General features: G+C 36.5%; 1 protein-coding gene across 1 annotated transcript in view; it reads left to right on the forward strand.

The window, feature by feature from the left end:
- LOC139737562 (cytochrome P450 3A19-like) overlaps window positions 1-22,963 on the forward strand; it is a 37,642-nt gene that overhangs the window by 12,554 nt on the left and 2,125 nt on the right. The window contains exons 2-5 of the mRNA XM_071648244.1: window positions 4,426-4,565; window positions 6,238-6,414; window positions 20,200-20,420; window positions 22,095-22,232. Coding sequence (XP_071504345.1) covers window positions 4,426-4,565; window positions 6,238-6,414; window positions 20,200-20,420; window positions 22,095-22,232 — 676 coding nt within the window. The remainder of the gene's footprint in view (window positions 1-4,425; window positions 4,566-6,237; window positions 6,415-20,199; window positions 20,421-22,094; window positions 22,233-22,963) is intronic.

Genomic DNA, 22,963 nt, shown 5'->3' on the forward strand with positions numbered 1-22,963 from the left:
ATGATTATTAAGATTAATGCTAGAAGAATTGAATTATCACTGTTAAATTTAAGCAATTTTTTTGAGAGCATAGGGGAAGTGACTGTATGTAAATTGATAATTGTTCATGAAAATGTAATTTTTGTTATGTCATTATGTACAGCAATAGCAAATTTGCTATTATGATCACAAATGTATATTTTCGTCATTTCAATTGTAGCAAATGAAAATTGTTATTTTTTTTTCTATTACTTTGAATGGAACAGAATAAACATCGTTGAAAAAAAAAACAGTACCAATAGTACTATACGTAAGTACATTGGGAACTGTGGTTTGAAGTTTACTCTTCCGGGTACCTATGACATTAATAGTGAAATAAAATCAATCCTTTAGTGATAATTTGAAAGAGATTCATGTGATTATTATGCATTTTTAGCATTTTAGAATGTTGGCATGTTACACACTTCATTGTATACTATTTTCGAAAATGACGTAACTGCTTATGACATTTTCCAAATATTGCATTATTTGTGAAATGATTTCACAAGGAATTGTAACATCACCAAGCAATTTTGACATCGCGTGGTGCTTCGTACAGACACTCTATGACATGTAACAATATCTAACAGAACAATTATGACATCACAAATCAATTCTGACATTGTGCAGTATTTCGTAGGTTTCTTTGTGAAATTACACAAATGAAAACAATTGTGACATCACGCCCACCTTCATACGGTCACTGTAAAATCCCTCCATAACATCGCTTCCACCGCATGACTTCTTGCCTCATATTTTCTCTCGTTTTTTGTCTACAATTTTGATTCCAAATATTAAACAAATAAATTCTGTGTAATTATTTTTCAATTTCAATTCGATTTTCAATTTTAATTTATTTTTTTCATATTTCTCGATGAAAAAATACATTAAATATAACAAAATTAAATGACATACATGATATCCAGCTGGAGACATACATAGAATATTGCAAATAAATAAAACATAATAGCTGTCGATCTGTTAAGTTTGGCATCTGTGAACGAATGCTAAAGAAATATGAAGGAACCTACTAAAAAGCGAGCTTGTTGAGCATAGGTCCCAGTTAAAATCGAGGTTAAGATTGAGATGGGGAGCACGGGTACAACAATGACCGAAACATAAGAGAAAAACAAAATAAAAAAGTACAATTATACAGTTATATAGCAGATTCTTCCTTAATGCAGGTTAAGGGTCGGGTTATGATTTTTCTGACTAAATTTACGATCCCTGATGTCTCCAAAAGTACTATTCAGCTTAGAAATGCTCCTATATGGAGTAACATCTGCTCACAGTTTTAATCAAAACTTCTCAGGGCAAAGTTTTCTGTATTGCTTATGGAAAAGAATTAATCACTGGAGGATCTTCCAAAGTTCTATTAATTCATATTTACATTTTCTACTTCCTAATGTCAATGCAATGTCAGAAAAAGTGTATCAGTAACAGAATTCGCGTAAACACACATTTTTCATTTACACATGCCTGAGGTAATAAACTTTAGCTGGTGGAAAGGTGTCATAATAGGATATTTTTGTTGTTGAAACATATTATTCACGTTGATTTCTTTCAGCTGTGCATATATAACATGACTCGCCATTTAAAGGCAATTTAATAGTGTACCTTTTCTCTTTTGATTATCAGACCTATATATTCAAGAAAAAACCTCTTAACAAGTGTCTGGTAGCCTTGGAACACGAGCAGTGGAAAGATGTGAGGCGCGTCATCACGCCGACTTTCAGTCCCACCAAAATGAAGAAGGTAAAAAAAAAAATGCAACCAAGTGAAAGTGAAAAATTAGTTGCTCACTGTGGCTATGTTTTGCTATTTTTGTCAATGTCCCGGGATAACTATTACCTTATATTTTTGGCAAATTGTGCCAATAAACTTACTGCTAGTTGAAAAGGAGGAAGGAAAGAGAATGTAACTACTTTATTTTCTGAGTCTTTGCTTCCAGGTGATAGTTGTGTTTTCTGTAAAAGACAGGTTCGAGTGACAAATATTCATTTCTATTGTGTTTGTACACTGTCTTTGAAAATACATGTTTGAGTGCCAGTCGGACCAATTCTAGGGTCTTTTTACAGGATATACATCATTTGAATGTCTAAAAAGAGTACGTGTCTTTGTGTATTTGCATCATGTATAATTGTTGGTGTTTGTATTCTTGTGCTTCTATGATACGATATCCCAGACTGTGGTAAATATTTCTCTGTCAGTCATGTCTTTATCTTTTTATTCTTTAATCCTTCCGATAGTTGAATGAAGGATTGATCTTATTTTTTTCCACAGATGTCTGGTTTGATAAGCGAGTGTTGTGACCAACTAGTAAAAAACATCGGAGCGAAACAGCAAAGAAACACTGAGATATGTGTTGGCAGGTGTGTAGTCCCACATGTATTTCTTCTTGTATGTGCCTCTCTTGTTTCCTAACAGTTAACTTGACTGAAAGCCAAGACCAGCTGCCGAGAAGTGCTATGAGCAGATGCTCAAAGTTTGCAGTTCTGTACAATATTTCAATTTTCCAAGTTATAGTCTTACATGTATTTCCTCTTGCACATGCCTCTCTTGTGTCTAAACAGTTTATTTAGTGATAGCGTAGACCAGCATGTGATTCGTGCAAAAAAAAAAAGCAATCCCTCCCAGAAATAAACTATCCTTGTCGATGTTCTCAATTCCACTTGCAGTGTTTTTGAACCCTACACCATGGACTGTATTGCTCGGTGTGCATTTGGTTTGGAGGTGGATACACTGAATAGTTCCAATGACCCATTTGTCAGAAATGGCAATGTAATTTTGGAAACAAGACTAGGCCGCCTCAAAGCCTTCTTGGCTGGTAAGACAATGATTCTTTTATCCTGGTAAAAACATGTTTTTATCATCAGTAGCTAGTGATCTTGCTTGATTCTATTCAAGTCTACCATGAAACGATTGGTCCTATGCAGTTGAAGAAAAAAAAGTTAGATGTAGAGATTCATAATTCCGTATTTCAGGTAATTTCTACATAAGATTTACTCTTGTTATTATAATAAAAGAAAACGTTAATTCTATGAGAGAGATCATCAGTGTGGCATGAAACACTAATATCTAGACTCCATTATGACTATGGGGTGTGTTTTATGGCATAATGTATTGCATGTAACTTTCACTATTCAAGCCAGTCAGGAGCGAAAAGGATGCGTTCACACTTGCAACATCGTGAAGTAACTGCTTGACACGGGAAAAAGTATATAGGAAAGTAGTATAAGTAAGAATTCATCGTATATCAGCATCTCGGAATCTACACCCTTAAAGCAATGCTTTTGTATGAACTCTTTATATTTCACATGGTCGTTGGAATTATATTTGCTGTATTCGACAATTCACCAATGCAATTTTTGTTATGTTTATGCTCTATTTGTTTAAACGTGGAATATATGAAACAATAAAAACTAGAGAAGCACTGTGAGAGCGCAGACCTCCGCCAAGCATGCAAATCATTTTTACCACTGATCTTTTTCTTCCATAGAGATATCAGTGATTTCCATCCATACGCACTTGTAGCATTGTGCGCTGAAAGTCGCTCGATTTCCCAATATAGGGGGTTTCACACCAAGAGAGTTGCGTAGCGACTACGCCGAAATCGGCTGCGTACTCATGAAAAATAATTGTGATGATCCGCGCAGGATTTGCGTAGTGCCGGCGTAGGGTTACGTATGATTGCGTAGAAAGCGACTATCCACCTATAGCGTACAAATTGTATTTGGCGTGTAGCGGGCGTAGAGTTGCGTACATAAACGGAGGTCGGGCGTACAGGCCGCGTAGAGTTGCTTACAGTTGCGGGAAGTTGCATACCGCGGGCGTATGCACAAATTGATGTAACTGCAGAGCTACTTCAGCATTTCTGCTTCTTATTCCACTAATTGCCTGCAGTTCAAACATGATATGGTGGGGAGGTTAAATCCTTTGCTGGTATCTTCATTTCTCCAGTATTTAGCTGTGCTAGAAACAGCATTAGCATAAATACGAACGTTTTGCAAAATGAGAAAAGAGAAGAAAATAAGATGTTGCAAGAATCAGAATTAAGAAGTTTGTGGGTCAAATCTCGGATCCAGTGGCGACCAAGGGGCACTACGAACAACTGATGAAAAAAGTGCATGCCGACAATGTTTCTTCATTTGTCAATTTCATGTGAATGAAGCCACAGGCGTTCAATAAACTCCTGACACGACATGCCCCGAGAATTACACAATAAGATACGAAACACAGACCCATCTTTTGTTCCATGTTCAGGGCACGTAATCACATAAGATGAGACATCACAATTCTAGAATCACAGAAACGTGTCCCTATTTTTTTGTGCGTGTGTGTGTGTGTGTACCAATCTACATATCTTTCCCAAACTTCACGTATTGTCTGTATTGTGGTTGTTTATAGGTATCTGGCCACTCGCTATCGATGTCATGAATTATGTTGGCATTCGAATGTTCCCAGAAGCGTTCTCAGAAGCGACACAGTTCTTTATTGATGTGGTAGGGAAAGCCATGGAAAGCAGGGAGATAAACCAAGGCAACGAGGTTTGTTGAAATTCATCAAGCATGTATACCGTGCATATCGGTTCATCTTGGTGATGTTTAATGTAACACTGTAAAAACATTCGTGTTAGATTTAACACCACGGGTGTTACATCTAACACCGATCAAACTTCAATAAAGGACCACACCCACAGGTGTTAAAAATGCACTGTGATGGTGTTGAAAAGTGTTCACCTGACACTTCGTGGTGTTAATTTGACACTGTACCTGGTGTTATTTCGACACTGTACTGGTGTTAATTCAAAAATGACACCACATGGTGTTGATTTGATATTTGTTGGTGTTAATATCAATGGTTTAACACCCGTCCAGCTTCAATAAGAGACCACACTAGCTGGTGTTACTTTGGTGTAAATTTAATTTCACATTTTTTCAAAAATCTAGTATTTTAATGTAAAATTCTTAGGGCTTGTTTAAATTAAAAATCAACAAGAAGTGCAGTTACTAAGAAACTCTTCAGAAAACAGTTTAAAATTTAGAAATGACACCCGGAGGTGTTAATTTAACACCATAAATGAGCACCGAAAATTTAACACCAGCTCGGTGTTCACTATTTAACACCGGACTTTTTGCAGTGAAGGTGATTTGATGTCTCTCCCCCTGGATGGATACCAGAAGCTTCAGAACTGGGCTTCGCTGACTGTCTTTCCAGATTTTCTTCTTTACTCCTGTGTAGGCCTAAAGCTTCTCTTTTTATTGACCTCACAAGGTTGATAACCAATTGAATCACCTTTCACAATGTGTAAGATACTTTACTTTTCATGCTTTGAGGTCAAAGGTCAAGTGAATATGTTAAAATTTCACTTTTTTCTCCATTTCTCTAAGATGGTTCAGGGTATCTTCATTGGACTTGGAACATACGCATGTATTGACTTGCATTGATTATTTAGGGAATTTGTAGGCCATGGAGTGAAAGGTCAAGTGTCAATGATCAAGGTCAACTCCACAAGGTTTCACTATATCCCTCTTATTTAAAACTTAGGGCATATTATATGCATTACCCAAATAGAGATTCGCTGAGAAAGGTTTTTGCAAAAAGGTCAAAGGTCAAGTAAAAATGGTTTATTTCAGTTCTTCCTTCATATCCCGAAAGGGAATATGTAATTATCATGAAGATAAGTATGGCAGTAATACAGTTTTGGGGGGAATTTTAGGGTCATAGGGTCAAGGGTCAAAGGCCCGGTTAAAAAGTGTCAATATTTTACTGTAGGCCCCTATCTAACTTTACAAAAAGTACACTCTTTCTCCCTACCTTGGAAACTGGGAGCCTATTCAGTGTATAAACTTATACTAGGATCAAAAGTCAAGTAAAAATTCGCAAATTCCCAAAGCCTATCTGCTTTCTAAGACAATTGCCATTCATCCAATTGAATCTAGTTAAAGGAATGTGAACAACCAACACGTTTGTGACAAACGTGTCATTTTTAGGTGATTATTTTGCCAGTCATGTGAAACTGTCATCACACATTGTCAAAATTTACTACAGACCTGTTGGAAAAACCAGTCAAACTAACATGCATTAAGGCGGAGGCTTACTAGTCGGTACAACAATATTTCTAGACCATTCTGTCCTGGTGTGTACATACAGCTGAGATTTGTGTGTGTGTTCGTGTGTGTTCTGTTTTTTAATCTGCATTGATTTAATTTCCAGGAGAAAAAAGATTTCCTTCAGCTGATGATGAATTCCCATAAGGAAAGTGAAAAAGTCCCTGAAGAAAACGCGGCAGAAGATGACCTTCATAGTCACTTGGATGATCACCATGGTAACAGACTCATTGAATCCAAGAAAACCAGTCAAGCCAAGCTCACTGCTGAGGAGATTGTTGCCCAGGTAAGTTAATAGGGAGTTTTCGTTATACACGACGGGAAGACCGAGAGTAGGCGGAAGCAGTCAGCCGCGACAGTCCCCGTACTCGGACTCCCGTGCCGTCAGTATGTAAAAATAAATGTGTTTTTGATGATATTTGGCCCTACATCATCATATGAGAAATTGTACATCTAATAGCGTTATAAAGTTTCTCTAAGGGACACTTTGAAAAATGATGCCCTTTGGGTTTTTTTTTTTTTTTAAATAAATTGTGCAGTTTTTATCAGTTCTTCATAACATTTTTTCTTTTGATATTCATAAATTGTATCTATTTGTTTTCATTGTATGAAATGTTTGATGATTTTATGTCGAATGGAAATAAATTTGAACTTGAACTTGACATTAATACATAGATGCAGGCAGTTATCCTTGATTAAGAGGACGTCATCATCACCTTATTATCTTCAAATTACTGTAAAAGACCAAACGGATTAACTTGGTGTATTTTGAGCTGTTTCAGTGGTAGAAAAAAACAAAGAAATACACTAAAATACCACAATCATTCAAAGTTGTGTGACATTGATGACTATTATTGATGACTACTATGTACTAAAACTGGACTAAGGTCTAGTACACAAGAACATAATAAGAAAACAAATTGTAGTTAAGCAGAGTTAGGTGGGGGTTGGGGGTTGGGGTAGAGGGGGGTAGGGGGGTAGGGGGGGGGTAGGAGAGGGGTGATTTCACAGAATAGATCAGCATAAACCAGCAGAGCTTGCATTGGATGAAATACAAAATCAATTGAACGAACAAATTGAGCACTGTATAATTTGAATCTGACAGATAAAACAGAAAATGATTAATTCAAATATCCAACATTTTTCTAACACGATACAAAATGAAAACAAACAGGCGTTATTTTATGCATATACACGTATTTATGCAAACATAGGATATGGTGCGTTTGTCGTTCAAAGACAAATTAAGCAACTCTTAAACCTAAAAGGGCCGATGAAAATTTTTGACAGCGCCGTTCGCTGACTTTTTACTTTCAATTAGTCTCGCGCATCTTTTGATACCATTTTTGCGAAAGTCATGCATACCGTTACGATGCTGCACGACCTTTTATACATCCCTGTCAGACCTAAAATGGCGAAAAACGTGACTTTGTGTGTAAAGTCTATGCAAGTCACCATATTCATAAAGATATGATTATTTTCACTTTCATAGGCTGAAATCAATTAAAATCAAGCATTATTATACTTGAAAACGGTTCTGTCATATATTTTGCGATTAAAGATAAAGCAAAAGCCAAAAAACAAAGAAATACATAAGAAATTCAAAAAGGGAAATACATAAGAAATTAAGTCTAATACTAGATTTTTAAAAGTACATTGTTAGGAATGCTACAAAGAATGCTATCACCAAAAATGAGGATTCTAAGAGCTTTGCTTTCTGATTTAGAACGAAATTTATGATTATGATTTTTATGCATATACTAGCATGATTAATTGATATAACGAAAATTTCCATTTGTTTCCATATAATGTCGCAGATTATAGGCAACATGTAATGCATGTGCCAATTTTCATGGCGATTGCGCGATCGACGGCCAAGATCTTGGGGGGGGGGGGGTTGGATCAACGGTTCGGTGTTACAATGTAAGAGGTAAAAATGTCCGAGGTATAAATGTCAGAAATAAAAATGTCAGACTTAAAGATGTCAGAGGAAAAAATGTCAGGGGTAAAAATGTCAGAAATAAAAATGTCAGGGTAAAGATGTCAGAGGTAAAAATGTCAGAGGTAAAAATGTCACAGGAAAAAATGTCAGAGGTAAAAATGCCAGAAGTAAAAATGTCAGAGATAAAAAAAAAATGTCAGATGAAAAAATGTCAGAAGTAAAAATGTCAGAGGTAAAGATGTCAGAGGTAAAGATGTCAGCGATATAAATGTAAGTCGTCTACAGAAATATACAGTACATTGTACCCGCTTTTTCTCCAGCTTCAGTTACCACTGCTGACCGAATTTTCTTTTTTCATCTCCCTGACTATGAGTTCGGCTTTCAGTTCCCAGTTTCATGGCGGGGATAGCTGCTCACTGGGCAAACCCTGGAAATGACTATTCAAACTGAAATGCTCATAAATTAAAGTAAAAAAAAAATACAAAATGCAAACAAACAAACTACAGTAGATGTACTGGTAGACATAAGAAAGCTCTTGCAAAAAATAAAAAGGTTCAAGTATCACATGGCACAAAAAAAAATATCTTGAAGTTCAATGAACACTTTCTGGTCAGTTTACTAACTTATGCCTATTGAAACTGGAGACGAAGTTTAGCAACAGACTGTTCTAGTGAGAGTAAAACCCAATAGTTTACCATGTGATTTCTGGTTCTTTCATGGGATGGGCTTTTTGTGTGGAGCATCCATTCTTTACTGAAATAACCTCAGAAACAATTTGGGAGGAGAACTCTTTTTTTCATATTCAGTTCAGTTTGAATAGTCATTTCCGGATTTTGCTGGCGTAGTAAATGCAGAGCTCAGTCCTACATTGATATATAAGAATGATTACAACAATTCTGCTGCTTGAGAAGTAATCATGGAAAATAAAGTAAAGTCCATTTTTCCATCATTGATTCATATGAGGCTTCTTATAAATGATATAAATGACAAAATCTCTCACAAAAATGATATCTTATAATACACGTGGATCACAGAAAATAACATGAAATGAACACGTAAGACCTCTTTACATGAGTTGGCTGTCACTATGTTACTCTTAAGTTTTCATCGGCTTCACATTTCGTATTTGGATGGGGTAATTACCAATCCCTCGTTCGGGAGGGTGTGAAAGTTTAAATTTACGTTGGTAACATGAACTGGTGTTGTGCATGATTTTTATATTTGGAAGACTGTGGAGTCATGCTAAAGTCATGCATTCACTTATGATAGCTACAAGCAACAAGTATTGAATTGTATAACTCATTAAGTGATTTCAATGATTCAGGAAGGGTGATCCACACGTCAGGACCTATATAGAACTATGATGGATAGGATATTATACATTTCATATCATAATGAAGGATTTACTTTGTGCTTTCGTGTAGGCCTATCAAGCACCCATAAATCCATTAGCATGTGTTATTTGCAAGTAATTTGAATCTTTTCTATGTAATAGTAAAACTAGTGCCAGATCAGGACGATTATTTTTTTTTTCTGGAACAGCTTCATTGAAGAGTATATTAAGGGTTTGAAAAAAGTAATCTGGTCTATCACATATTTGTAGTATTTTGAAATGCTAGGCAAGATAGAAATAGGTCCATAGTTGCTAATTCCATGAGGATCACTTTTTTGAGAACGGAGGTAATTTCTGCAATTTCGTCACCCATTACATGACACATGCAATAAAACCATTCCGCGTCTATTCTCGCGCATGCACTTTTTTTTTTCGTTTTAATGCAAAAGTGCACATCATTTTGATCACGGCAATGGTTAATGCACTCTTATCTCATAATATATAAACCGATGGATATGTTTCGGATATACCAGAATGAGGCCAGGTGAGGCGATACGCATTCTACCTGTAAGTGAGGACAACGAGGGAAATATTTTGTACATGTACGTCCTGGTCGTGAAGGAATGCAGTTTTCATTCTGAACATTTTTTGTGCATGCTCAATTTGCAATAATTTAGAGAAGTATTGGGGGTTGTGGGTGGAAAGTTTGATCCTTTTCATTAAAAAAACAAAACAAAAAACAAAACAAAACAAAACAAAACAAAAAAACGCAGCGAGAAAAAAAAAAAGGAGGAAAGTGTAGAGGAGACCGGGGTGAAATGGGCCATTTTTGCATCATGAAAAATTCCTTGTAACTTTTTAGATATATTGTCAAGCTAATTCATGATCATAATTATATACTATAGATTCTGAAGTTTATAGTATTTAGCGATACCTGTATACACGTATATATTGGACATTTCGTGTAATTAACGGTTTGTTAAACCCGTAACTTTGGGGGGAATGGGACAACACGGGGAGAAATGGGACAACCATGCATGCAAAAAAAGAATCCATAAATTATCACAAAATATAGACTGGTACTAAAACCAACACCTAAAGATATAAGACAGAAGGGAATAATTTGTGAACAGAAGCATATCTTATAATAGTCCAAGAGTATTAGTCTTAACTTGGACATTTTTGGTAACAAGCTGATTTTTTTTTTTTCAGGATAGGTCCATAAAATTGTCTATAAAATAACATACTAAAAGTCCTCATAAATCCTCTTTCTTGTTTCCCACAATCCAAGATGGCGTCTAAAATGGCCGCCATTTCCAGAAATTCTTATAACATGAAGAACTCAATAAAACACATATCAAAGATGTTGATCACGCAAGTACCGAAATCCAAGATGTCGTCGAAAATGGCCGCCATTTTCTGAAATTCTTATAGCTTATCAGCCAGGTAACCCAAATACAAAATTCAAATATCAATATACGTTTGATGGATGAAGAACTCAGTAATAGACATATTAGAGATGTTGATGCACGCTAGTACCGTAATCCAAGATGGCGTCCAAGATGACCGCCATTTTTTGAAATTCTTATAACTTTTGAGCCTGGTAACCTAAATACAAACTTTAAATGTCAAAATATATGTTTTGAAGGATGGAGAACTCAATAAAATGCATATTAGGAGTTGTTGAAGCACGCAAGTACCATAATCCCAGATGGAGTCCAAAATGGCCGCCATTTCCAGTTTGTTTTTTTTTTCTCATAATTTTGCAAGTGATTTCAACTATACAGACTTGGAATGTCGAAATATACGTTTTGAGTCACAAGGAACCAAATATAAGACTTATTTAGAGATTTTGAAACATAAACATAGCACTTAAGCACTTTCAGAAATCCAAAATGGTGTCCAAAATGGCTGCCCATAAATCTGCAACTAGGTAAACGCGATACGTTCTTGAATGTATAAATATATATTTTGAGACAATAAGGAACCAAACGAAGTACTTATTCAGAGATTATGAAGCACGGCCTATACGATCATTATTTTCCAAATATTCAACCTTAAGTATTTGCACTTTGACATTGAATTGCAATCATAAAAATGCTAAACGTCCCTCGCTCGGCCCCTTTCCATAGACTTTGTACATTTTCTAAATTAACAAATTTCCGAATATGTCATCAAGAAGTGTGCACTAGATCATTCACTTACAAATTGCAAAAGTTAGTTCCCTCATATTATTGAAGGATAATTTGCCCTTCCAAACACTTCCACCGCTCACTTCCCCCAATATAAATGAAATACCCCTCTGAATAACAATTCCCAAGTATTCCGTCAAATGTGTGTAAATGATATGATCATTTTCATTTCAATCCAAGTGTAAAAGCGCCCTCTTGTCGGAGGGGATGGGGATATACTGAGACTATGAATTATCTACTCTTTGACGATGGACAATCAATATAACACCAAGGGTGCACTAGGCCGGTTAATGACGATCAAAGAAATGCAAAACTCCCTCCAGCCGAAAGTGACTCCCCCCCCCCCCCCCCACATCTTCTACTATTGCCTTGAGCATACTAGTCTTATTCTACTATACACGTTTTAATAGAAACAAAAATCTAGTATTTTACCAATAGTGCCCACCATAAAACCGGTAACAACAACAAAAAAACAACAACTCCATTTTGGGGGAGGTTGCTTCAACTCATACACCTCCCCCGCATATTTCCAGTAATATATATTTTCTTACTTTCAGGACAAAAACAAATCTCAGATATTTCACCGAAAGAGTGCGCTATATCTCTGAATTTCAAATTGGAAAATGCCAAAATCCATATTGCATGGAAAGGAGTATTCTCCGCTCACACTTCCCCCATCCCTGACACTTTCCTGAATATATATTTCTCCTGACGTTTTCAAATAGAAAACAAATATCGGATATTTTACCAAATGGGTGCAACAGATGTGTGAATTTCACGTCTGAAAATACGAAATTTTCCCTTGTGTGGGAACGGGCAACCCTATGACCACGCACTGCCATGATTATATATAATGGTTTACAAGATTTTAAATGACTGAGTGCCGGCTTATCTAAAACCACTCATTGCCATTAGACCAGTGTACTACCACACCAGATACGCAGTCAACAGCCCCCTCTTTGTGCCTACACCACGGACAGAATACATGCGAACATCTTTTTCTTACCAGGGAAGTGCAATATTCAACACCTTACCAGTATTCTTACAAACTTGCCCCTATTTTGAAAGATTTAGAAAATTATGCCGTCAGTTGAGTTATACGTTTTAAACAAATATTTATTTTGGTATAATGGTTATTTATTGAATGTTTTAACAATTTTGTAACTTTCTTTAACTGTTTGTATAAGGGTTTTTTTTATGGTTTTTCTTCTTTGGTTCCATTAAACCCTTTTATGGTATTTTAAACTCAGTTTTTTTTTTGTTTTTTTTTTTTGGTGTGTCATTACAATAATTTCTATTACACAGTCTTTTTTTTAATAATACATTTTGTCTATGCCGAATTCAGAATACATTTTAAGTCAGTCTCCATGGTCTAGTACCTTTTAAAGCTTGTATTGTTTTGTGTATATGTGTTTACTTGTATATGTTTTTATCATGTATATGTACACAGGGCTCCCCTGTAAAGCAGTTGTGAAACTGAGGGGACTACCCTGTTTAAATATGACGGAATAAATAGATAAATAATAAATAATTTTTTTTTCCTCTTTCGATGGAAACAAAACTTTGATATTTCACCAATAGGGTGCATCAGATGTCTAGTCTGAAAATGCAAAATCTCCCTCGTGTGTGTGTGTGTGGGGGGGGGGGGGGGGAGGGGAGGTGATTCCTCTTCCCCACCCTCCAATATATTACACATTTCCCTGAATAATACTTTATATATTTCCTACTCTTTTAGTCTAGTGGGATTTCTGAAAAAGGGCTTTCTAAAATGGTGTTAGAGGCATTTTTGAGTAAAAGTTGGGAACCGGTCTCTTTTACGTAATTTGAGTATGCTGAATCCGAAAAATCCGGTTCCCAAGCGAAATTCACCGATCTTGACCATCTAATTTGCATAAACAAAATGGCTGCCAAGCTACAGAAATTATCAGTTTCAGATACGCATTTTCTCTAAATTCTTTGCAAACAAGCTGGAAAAAAGTGATTTGAAATGTTTGTACAGAGAATAGAATTATCAATTTATAAGGCATAAACGTTTCTCAGGTGGTAAAAAGTGTATTTTATTCATGATTATGCAAATTAAGACTGAAATATGCAGATAAATATATATACATTAACACTGGAAGAGTAATTTTGACATTTTTTTATTTCTTGAGAGGCAAATTAAATACTAAATATGTAGACTTTAAGGTTTCGAGGGTCAGGAAAACTCCGGTTCCCAAGCAAAATTCACCGATCTTGACCATCTAATTTGCATAAACAAAATGGCTGCCCAGCCAGAGAAATTGTGAATTTCAGACACGCATTTTCTAGATTTTTTTTTGTTTGTTTGTAAACAAGCTGGAAAAAAGTGATCTGAAATCTATGTACATAGTATGGAATTAGCAACTTGAGGGATAAACATTTCTCTGGTGGGAAATAATATATTTCTTTCATAATTATGCAAATTAGTACTGAAATATGCAGATAAATATATATTAACACTGGAAGATTTCTTTTATTTTTTTTCTTGAGAGGGAAGTTAAGAACACTAGATATATACACTTGAAGGTTTTGAGGGTTAGTTGAAATCAGAATCCCTTCTCAGTGGTATCAAAATAAATGCAAATACATGTATTGTAATTGGTATGCAAATTATATGTAGGCTTCTGAGTTTTATGCGCATGCAGTTCTTTCAATAGCCTATATACCCTGGTAAAATTTTGTTTTTCCAATCCTCTAAAATGGTCCTTTTGGGAAAAAAACGGGTCTTTTTCAAGCGACTGAACTTTAACATCGAATTTGCATAATACATACAAAATAGCTGCAATATTGCCATAAAATTGTTAATATAATGAAAAATACTTTTAGTACATCGATAATCGCAAAACGAATTGATGAAAACTCTCTCTACGCGGATCATGACTCAACTTTTTATGGGGGGGGGAGGGGGAATGTCATCGAACAATGCCATTTTATTCATATGCAACATCCATTATTGTATTGTTCCAATATGCAAATCTGTAGCATTAGCACGGAAATTCTATTTCCCAGTTAACCAGAGCATGGTAATCATATATATATATATGATAATATATAAATGATTACATATGATCATATACAGCAAACATTCGTCTATAGGTTGAAATGGGATGGAAAGTTTTATTCTATTTTCTCTTATGAAGCGTTTTTTTTTTTGCAAGTCGACGAAAAATACCTTTAATGTCACAACAAACATTACTGATGCCCCAATGAATAAACAAAATTATGTTGCAAGTCCGTTAGATGCAATTATATATATATATATATATAGATAGATAGATTAAGACTGGAGAAGTATCCATTGGAAAGTTAAGTTTGTAGAATAGCCGCGATCACACACTGGCAAAAGATCAAGAAGTTTAAGATCGCGATCTCCAAGATCTCAAAAGGCGCGGCCAAATTGGCAAATTATCGAAAAGTTCCAGATCGCAGTCTTTAAGATCTTGAAGTTTTTCAAGTGCGTGTGACTGCAAACTTTCTGCGAAACTTCCCACTACAGCTAGGGATATTTCATTTTAGAATGCTGTCCTTGCCAAACTTCTCGATCCCTTGCCAGTGTGACCGGACAACAAAAGATCGTGAAGACTTCGCGATCTTAAAGTTTGCGATCTTTTGCCACTCTGACCGCGCCTTATCATGATAAACTTAAATAACGATGTTAGAATAGCAGTGAGGGAGAAGAAATGGACAAAAAAAGACGTGTGGCACACATCTACCTATATTTGATCGTTCTACATTTGTTATAAGAATGTAACTTAGTCAACTTCCAAGACAGTTCGAACTCTGAAATTGCATCGGCCAGTGCAATCTGCGAAATAAGGGGTTTACACCTTCCTGTTCCTTTTTGTTTTTGTTTTCAGTATACTTGGATAACATGCCGCCAGTGATAGCCACCAAGTATGATGCATTTCAATTTATTCTTAATTGGACGACGCCACGCTCCCTTGTCTGTCTGACTTCTGATATATCTCCCCAGGTGTGATTCAGATCATAGAAATGACATTCTTGGCAAACAGGCCTCTATAGCTTGAAGGGCCAGTGGATTGTAAGAACTAAGGAATAATGAATACTCATTAGAAACCATGTGACATACAGAAAATTCCACTTCATATCAGACGTAAATGGTCGCCATTTTGCCTCTCATTATATGCTTTATTAAGTATAGTTTGTCACTTGAATTTCTGCCCAAGAATTAGGATATGGATCTTTTCATGGAGGACCTGGGTTTTCCACCACCTTGCGAACATGAAGTTACTTTTGTTCCCTTGAGAGATAACATCGATCCGATAGCTACCTTAAAGAGGCCTTTTTCCCCAGATACTGGAGTTGTGCTTTTTCTGCCAGACTGATAACTGACAGTAGCACTCTTATTAAAGCAAGTGATCAATGACTCACAATCATCAAGGATGCTGCTTGTACGAGAAGAAAACTAAAGGGTTCCAAGAACATGGTTGTTATCAGTCGTCTTTATAAGAATAAACTTATATTCGATTCAAAAGATGCATCACACAAGCTCGTTTGGCACAAAATATGTTCCGCCATTTTACCGACAAAAGTATACTGAACGCTCGGGAAGCAGTCCAACGACAATACTCCAGTATTTTTAAAAAAAGATAAAAAAGGAAGAAAATCCTGCTCACTGTGCCAGACCTGATCTTTCTTCACCAGTAGACAATGGATGCGAACGTTTTGATCTGGTCTACAGCCTGTACAACTGATATATCTAGCTCCAATCCTGCAAAGTTGCCTTGAGGTGATTTCATGTGCATGCGAAAGCATTGCAGAACATTTCGATGCAAATGTCACAAATTAGGCCTACGATGTACAGCAGTGTGTGCATGTTAGCAACAATGTGATGATGCAAACCTTGCATGAATGTAGATCAATTTAGCTCGATTGAGAAATAGACTTTTTGACTCAGATTATGTTTCTTTTCAGCCAAAATATAAAGGTGTTGATGACTAGAATTACAAAGTTCCTCCTTCGTTTCTGTTTCCAACACTGTCGAAGATACCAGGATTTTTCTTACAATTTTTTTTTTTGCTTGAGCCTTCAGAGTGGGTGAAGAGGTAGATTAAAAAAAAACAAACATAAATTATGACGAGATTTATGAAAGTTGCCACTTGATTTTGAATTCAACAGAGTGAAAATAATTATAAACCAATCTATCCAATGAAAACGACAAAGTACAAGGAAGGATAAAGCGACCTTGCACTAATCCATAGAGTAATGTAGGCCTACAGTGATGTGATTGCTCCATAACTTTGATGGCGTGGACCTTGTTTTGGTGGTAAATATGCATAGAAAACGGGCAAATATTTGCATAATTTATTATGCAAATGAGATAATAGATGTGTGTTGTTTAGTAGTTGCAGTTATTTTTTGCATCTCTTAATCACACCAGAAATCATTAACAGGTCTTGATATTGTTATAAGTGTTATGAAACATATTCATATATTGCGGCAGTGCGTTGTAGAATCTCGAAACCTGCCTGGTCTACGGCCTCTTGAATATCAATTTGCAAACATATTTCATTTTAATGTCATTCAATTCTCCTTTATTGATTGATTCAAGTACTTGATTTACTTCGGACTCTGACGACATCATTATGTGCAACGTGTTTGCCCAATATCTATAGCTGTATTTCAGTACGCCAAGGTACCTTTTGATAGCAAGACTTTGTTTTAGGGCATATGTCAATAGAAATGGCCAATTATTTGTATAATTTATATGCAAATTAGATTATTAGGGTATTTCTAATAACTGTGTATTTTTCTTGTGTCTCCTTTATCACCAAAGAATCATCAACTTACGTCTTGATATTATCACTATAATGATTCAGATTCATATATCGCGGCAATGTGTTGTAGAATCTCGAAGCCTGTCGTAGTAAAGCCTTTTGCATACCAATTTGCATACGTTATTACAAATATTGTTATTCATTTTTCATTCTGAATTGGTTGATTTCAGTACTTGATTTTTCTCGGGCTCAGATGACACTATGTACACTTTGTTTGACCGATAGCATATCTATATTTTTCACTACGCCAAGGTACATTTTAATAGCAAAACTCTGTTTTAGGGGAAAATATGTTGAGAAAATGGAAAAATATTTGCATAATTTATTATGCAAATGAGATGCATGTTTTATTTTAATACTTAGGTTGGTTCCTGTATCTCTTTAGCACACTAGGAATCGTGAACCGGCCTTGATACAATGATAACTATCTTCAGAATTATGATTCAGATCCATATATTGCAGCAATGCGTTGTAGAATCTAGAATCCTGCCAGTTATGTATCCTCTTGTATACCAATTTGCATAGATATTTGCATAAGTGTAATTCAATTCTTTTGAATTGATTGAACTCTTTTGAATTGATTTATTTTGATTCGACTCCGGCGACACCACGTTCTTTTTGTTTGCCCGATAACTTGTTCAAATGATTAAAAACAGAAGTGAACACGTAGGTACTATACATGTGCATATATATATGCGGTAATGCATTACTGTATCAGCGGCAACTCCTAATTTGCATATTTCACTTCTTAATTTGCATATATAAGTGAAAGTTATGAACAAACGATGACCTAGCTATTGTCTTTGCACCTTAATTTCTGAAATTATTACTATTTCTGCATGTCTAGGGAGATTTTATGAAAATTAGATCAACGAAACACCTTAAAAAGCAATGAATTGGCGGCCATTTTGTTTATGCAAAGTAGATGCTCTTAGACTCAAATTCCGCTTGGGAACCGGAATTTTTGGACTCAGCGTACTTGAATTATATAAAATAGACCGGTTCCCAACTTTTACTAAAAAATGCCTGTAACAGTCATATTTTCCCCAAATCCCACTAGACTATCAGGAAATGGAGGGGGTTCAATTATGGCGATATAGTTTTTGTTATTGTCTGTTTGTTTTCGTACATATTTTGCAGATGGTCCCCAGTTACTCGCGTCATAGGATGTTTACATGTAGGCCTATACTATTTGACGTTGTCAACGTCTGAGCAATACCTTACAGTGGATGTCGATGTTACTTTCTTCGCGAGCGAGCGCTTGAGAAACTTGTGTATACATTTTCCTACAAGATAGAATACTGTTCAACTATGTTACCTGTCTGAAGGCCGGTGTACAAACGTCATGCAATATGCCAAAATTGATACAATCACATTTCTGCTTCCTCCATCTTTTTCCTCAAAATTCAGGGGGGGGGGGATGATTGTACAGGCCATCCCCCTCCTCCATTTCGGGGGGGGGGGGGATATATCCCCCCCCCCCGGGATTTACGCCCGTGGGAAGAGGAGTATCCCTCCTCTATGTACCAATAACTATGAGTGCCATATTTTCTTATTTCTATCTATTATATAATTTTACCCAATCTACACAGAGGATGTACTAGGCTCCCCTTGAACCTCCTTGATTTACACGAAATGAATAAGATAATTTAGACACTATAATATGTTTAGGTGGTGCAATATACTATACCAAAGAAATTCACTGTCATGACGTGATGAATTACACATTATTTTGTTGCATATGTAGATACTAATTTTTAAAATTTTTAGTTTTATGTAGTACAAATATCGAAAAAAAGAACTGTTTTTACTTCTCAAGTGATAACTGACAGTTTCGACTAGACATCACCTCACGGTAGCAAAAAGGGGCTAGCTCTAAATTTTTATTTCATGTTTGAGGTGACGAAAATAGACCATGTGGTAAAAAGATATTACCTTCTCGTAGGCTCTCTTATTAGCAACAAATCTGATGGTGAAATGTTTCTCTCGTAACAAGGACACACTTTTTAAGTTAACATCCAATGTTTTTTTTATTTGTATACTTTACACATAAGAACTATTTTCAAATAAAAAGTTTCTTATAAACTAGTACATATACTGACAGTTACTTACATAATTGTGAGATAAAATTGTGACTGCAGGCCATTTTGCCCGCCATTTTGCACTTTAAGAAGAGCTCAAACGGTTTAATGGGTCCATGCGTGCGTCAAAATCTCTTAAAATACGTATTCTATTGAGTTCTTCTTGTTTCGAATCATATCATAATACACTTGAATTGTGTATTACGTTTCCTGGTTGAAAGGCTATACAAATTTCAGGAAATGGCGGCCATTTTGGATGCCATCTTTGATTTCGGTACTTGCGTGCATCAACATCTTTTGATATGTGTTTTATTGAGTTATTCATGCTTTAAAACATATATTTAGACATTCATATTTTGTATTTTGGTTCTCTAGTTGAAAAGTTATAAGAATTTCTGGAAATAGCGGCCGTTTTGGATGGCATCTTGGATCGCTGAAAACGCTCAAAGAGGATTTATGAGGACTGTAATGTTTTTCTTGACCTATCTTTGAAAATCAGCTTGTTACCAAGAATGTCCAGGTTTAAGACTTTTTTGACCTAATGCTCTTGGACTATAATAGACGTATTGAGATAATATTGTTGAAGATCGATGCCTGTGTATTATACCCATCAATACATTTTAAATGTATACTTGTATCTGTACTGATAAGTCTTATTAATACTCAAATGATTATTCCATTTATCTGCCTCTCTCTTATGGCAGGCGGTGTTCTTCTTCCTTGCTGGCTATGATACTTCAAACACCACTCTGGGCTTCATAGCCTACTCTCTGGCCACCAGCCCTGAGGTTCAGGACAAACTTATCCAGGAAGTAGATGAGATGGCACCAGATAGGGACTCTGTGAACTACAGCTCCATTGACAAGATGCCTTACCTTGATGGAGTGGTGTGTGAAACACTGCGCATGTACCCACCTTCTGCTGTGTAAGTGTTTTGTAACACAGGCAAATTTTAAGTCAAAGCTCTTCACTTGAAAATTTTCTAATAGGAGTCATGCAATCACACTTAACGATCACATGACGTGATCACATGACGTAGTGCAGGATGCAAAGCATTTGACAGAGTTTGATTGTGTTTGATATCTTTGCAGTGTACTCATAGACGCCAGCCATAATAGCTTGTAGTTAGAAAGTACTGTTGGTACTGTCTTAGGTCTACAAAGGAAAAAAATGAGTATAAATAATGTCACTTAATGTTTGTTGTGGCTGTATACTGTATCGTTGTAGAACTGACAGAGTATGCAACGAGACATAACCCTAACCCTAACCCTTACTTTCCCCAAGGGTGTTCAGATCTTCTGCCCTAGTAAATAAGCACTCAATTGATCAGTGTTCTAGTAGTAGCCATGATAAAAATAAAAAAAAAATCATGGGCGTAGATACTTCAGAGGGATTCGAACCCACGACCTCCTGATCACCGGACAGGCGTCATCTCCACTAGATCACCGACCTTTCGCCCCACATGAAGTGTTGGTTCTAATCCTACTGCGTAATTATGCAAATTAATGAAATTCTTCCGTCGAGATTATCAATTCAGAGCTTAATGGGCGTTTTCATATGAGCCCGATAAAAATCCAAGCTCGAGATATTTTTCGTGATTGTGAATTAACGCGAGATTTCATTTCCTATTCACATCAGCCCGAAGAGAATTAGCCCGAAATTTTTTCGAGCTTATTCGACTGCTGAGCATGTGCAAACAGCATCAGTAAGGTGTGCACTTTCAAAAGTTCCTCATGATTTGTGTGCAGTTTGCCTTCATCGATTGGGTCACACACGCTAGGCATGATGGGATGCATCGCGCTAATTTCTTGAGGCGTTTTCACATTATCAAATAGCGCGCCAGTTCGCCAGTTATCCCGCTATTTCAGAAATTTCCCGAGTTAGACTCGAGAAATTTTCTCGATCAGAGCGATACAATTAGCTCGCTAATTTGTGTTCACATTATCAAATAGCGCGCTATTTCGTGGTCGGGTTAATTTCCCAAGTCAGAAAATAGCGCGCTATTTCGAAACATCGGGCTGATGTGAAAACGCCTATTTACGTCGATGCACTTTAGTAGACTATAATAATTATGGCTACACTTTGAACATTGTGGAACACTGTTCCATGTTAAAGGAAGTTTCCACAGTATTAACGTTCAAAACTGTTCTCAAGACATTTCTGTTTATAAAGTATTATGAATGAGTTTTGGTTTGCATCTACGGTATATAGGGCCTACATTGTAGAGTGCATTTCTTTTTCTATTTCCATCCCTCTCCATTAAAGCGCAACCCACACCCTCCCCCTCTACCTCAATAGACCTCGCAGTGGTGATGCACACGAGGAAAAAGGGCTAAATTCTAACTTCTTTGATTCAGCTATCAACATTTACATCTATTTTTTTTTTTTTTTGCTGAAAAAAAAATCGTTATTTTACCAAAAGTTTGCACCAGATCGCTGTATTTCAGATATCAAAATGCAAAAATTACCCTCTCCTATACTACATCCTCGTTTCCATGCTTTTTGTTTGGGTGACAAACAACTCAAAATCAAACGCATGGACTAACATGAATTTGGATGTAACTATTCAGTGATTATCTATTGTGCTGTCTGATTGCAGTACGGATCGGAAATGCACTAAGGATTACACCAGTAAGAATCTCAACGTACCCAAAGGAGGTCAAGTTATTATTTCCATCATCTCTGTCCATCGTGACCCCGAATACTGGCCAAACCCTGATGTCTTTGATCCAGAGAGGTAAGGATCTCACTATGTGTGCTGTAAATATTGCCATTTTTGTGTGATGAAGCTTTTGCTTTAAATTACAGTGAGCGAGAAAATAGCTCGATATTCAAAAATAAGACGAATCATATATATCTGGTTAGCATAAGTCTCTAGGAATATGAGTAATTAAGATTTAGAAGGTGAAAACGTCTCTGAGAATAAAGGATAGAATGGGGGATGATGTTTTGAGGGTGGTGAGTTGGCTCAGTCGGTAGCGCATCTGCCTCACGATCCTAAGGGCCCGGGTTCGAACCCGAGTCTGGACTGAGCAATGTTGTGTGTAAGCATACCGTCCCCTCTAGCAAGAGGCAAACTCTCTGTCCATCGGATAGGACATAAAATGGAGGTCCCGTGTATGAAAGAGTAATAACTCATGCACGTAAAAGATCCCGCTTCATTCATTCATCGCAAAGAGCAGGGTGTCTAACCTGGTGAAGTGGTCCCACCTCATATCCAACCATGGAAGATCAACTTAACGTAGCTGATTATGGGCTATCCAGCCATCTTCTCAGGTGGAAATGAACAACAAACAAACAAACAAACCCTTTTCTGACCACCAGAATCCGATCTGACGGCGAAATTTCGGGACCGAAATTATGACGTCACGCAAGGAACGAACGAGCCCTGCGCTGATGCGCTGTTGCTACTATTAAAGTACACAGCGCCGCGGTTCAAAGCTGTCAATGGAAACTTTAGTTACCTGG

The sequence above is a fragment of the Diadema antillarum genome, unplaced genomic scaffold (genome assembly GCF_040938485.1).
Source record: "Diadema antillarum isolate AM-2024a unplaced genomic scaffold, OU_Dant_1.0 seq00000696_RagTag, whole genome shotgun sequence".
In the NCBI taxonomy this organism is placed as follows: domain Eukaryota; kingdom Metazoa; phylum Echinodermata; class Echinoidea; order Diadematoida; family Diadematidae; genus Diadema; species Diadema antillarum.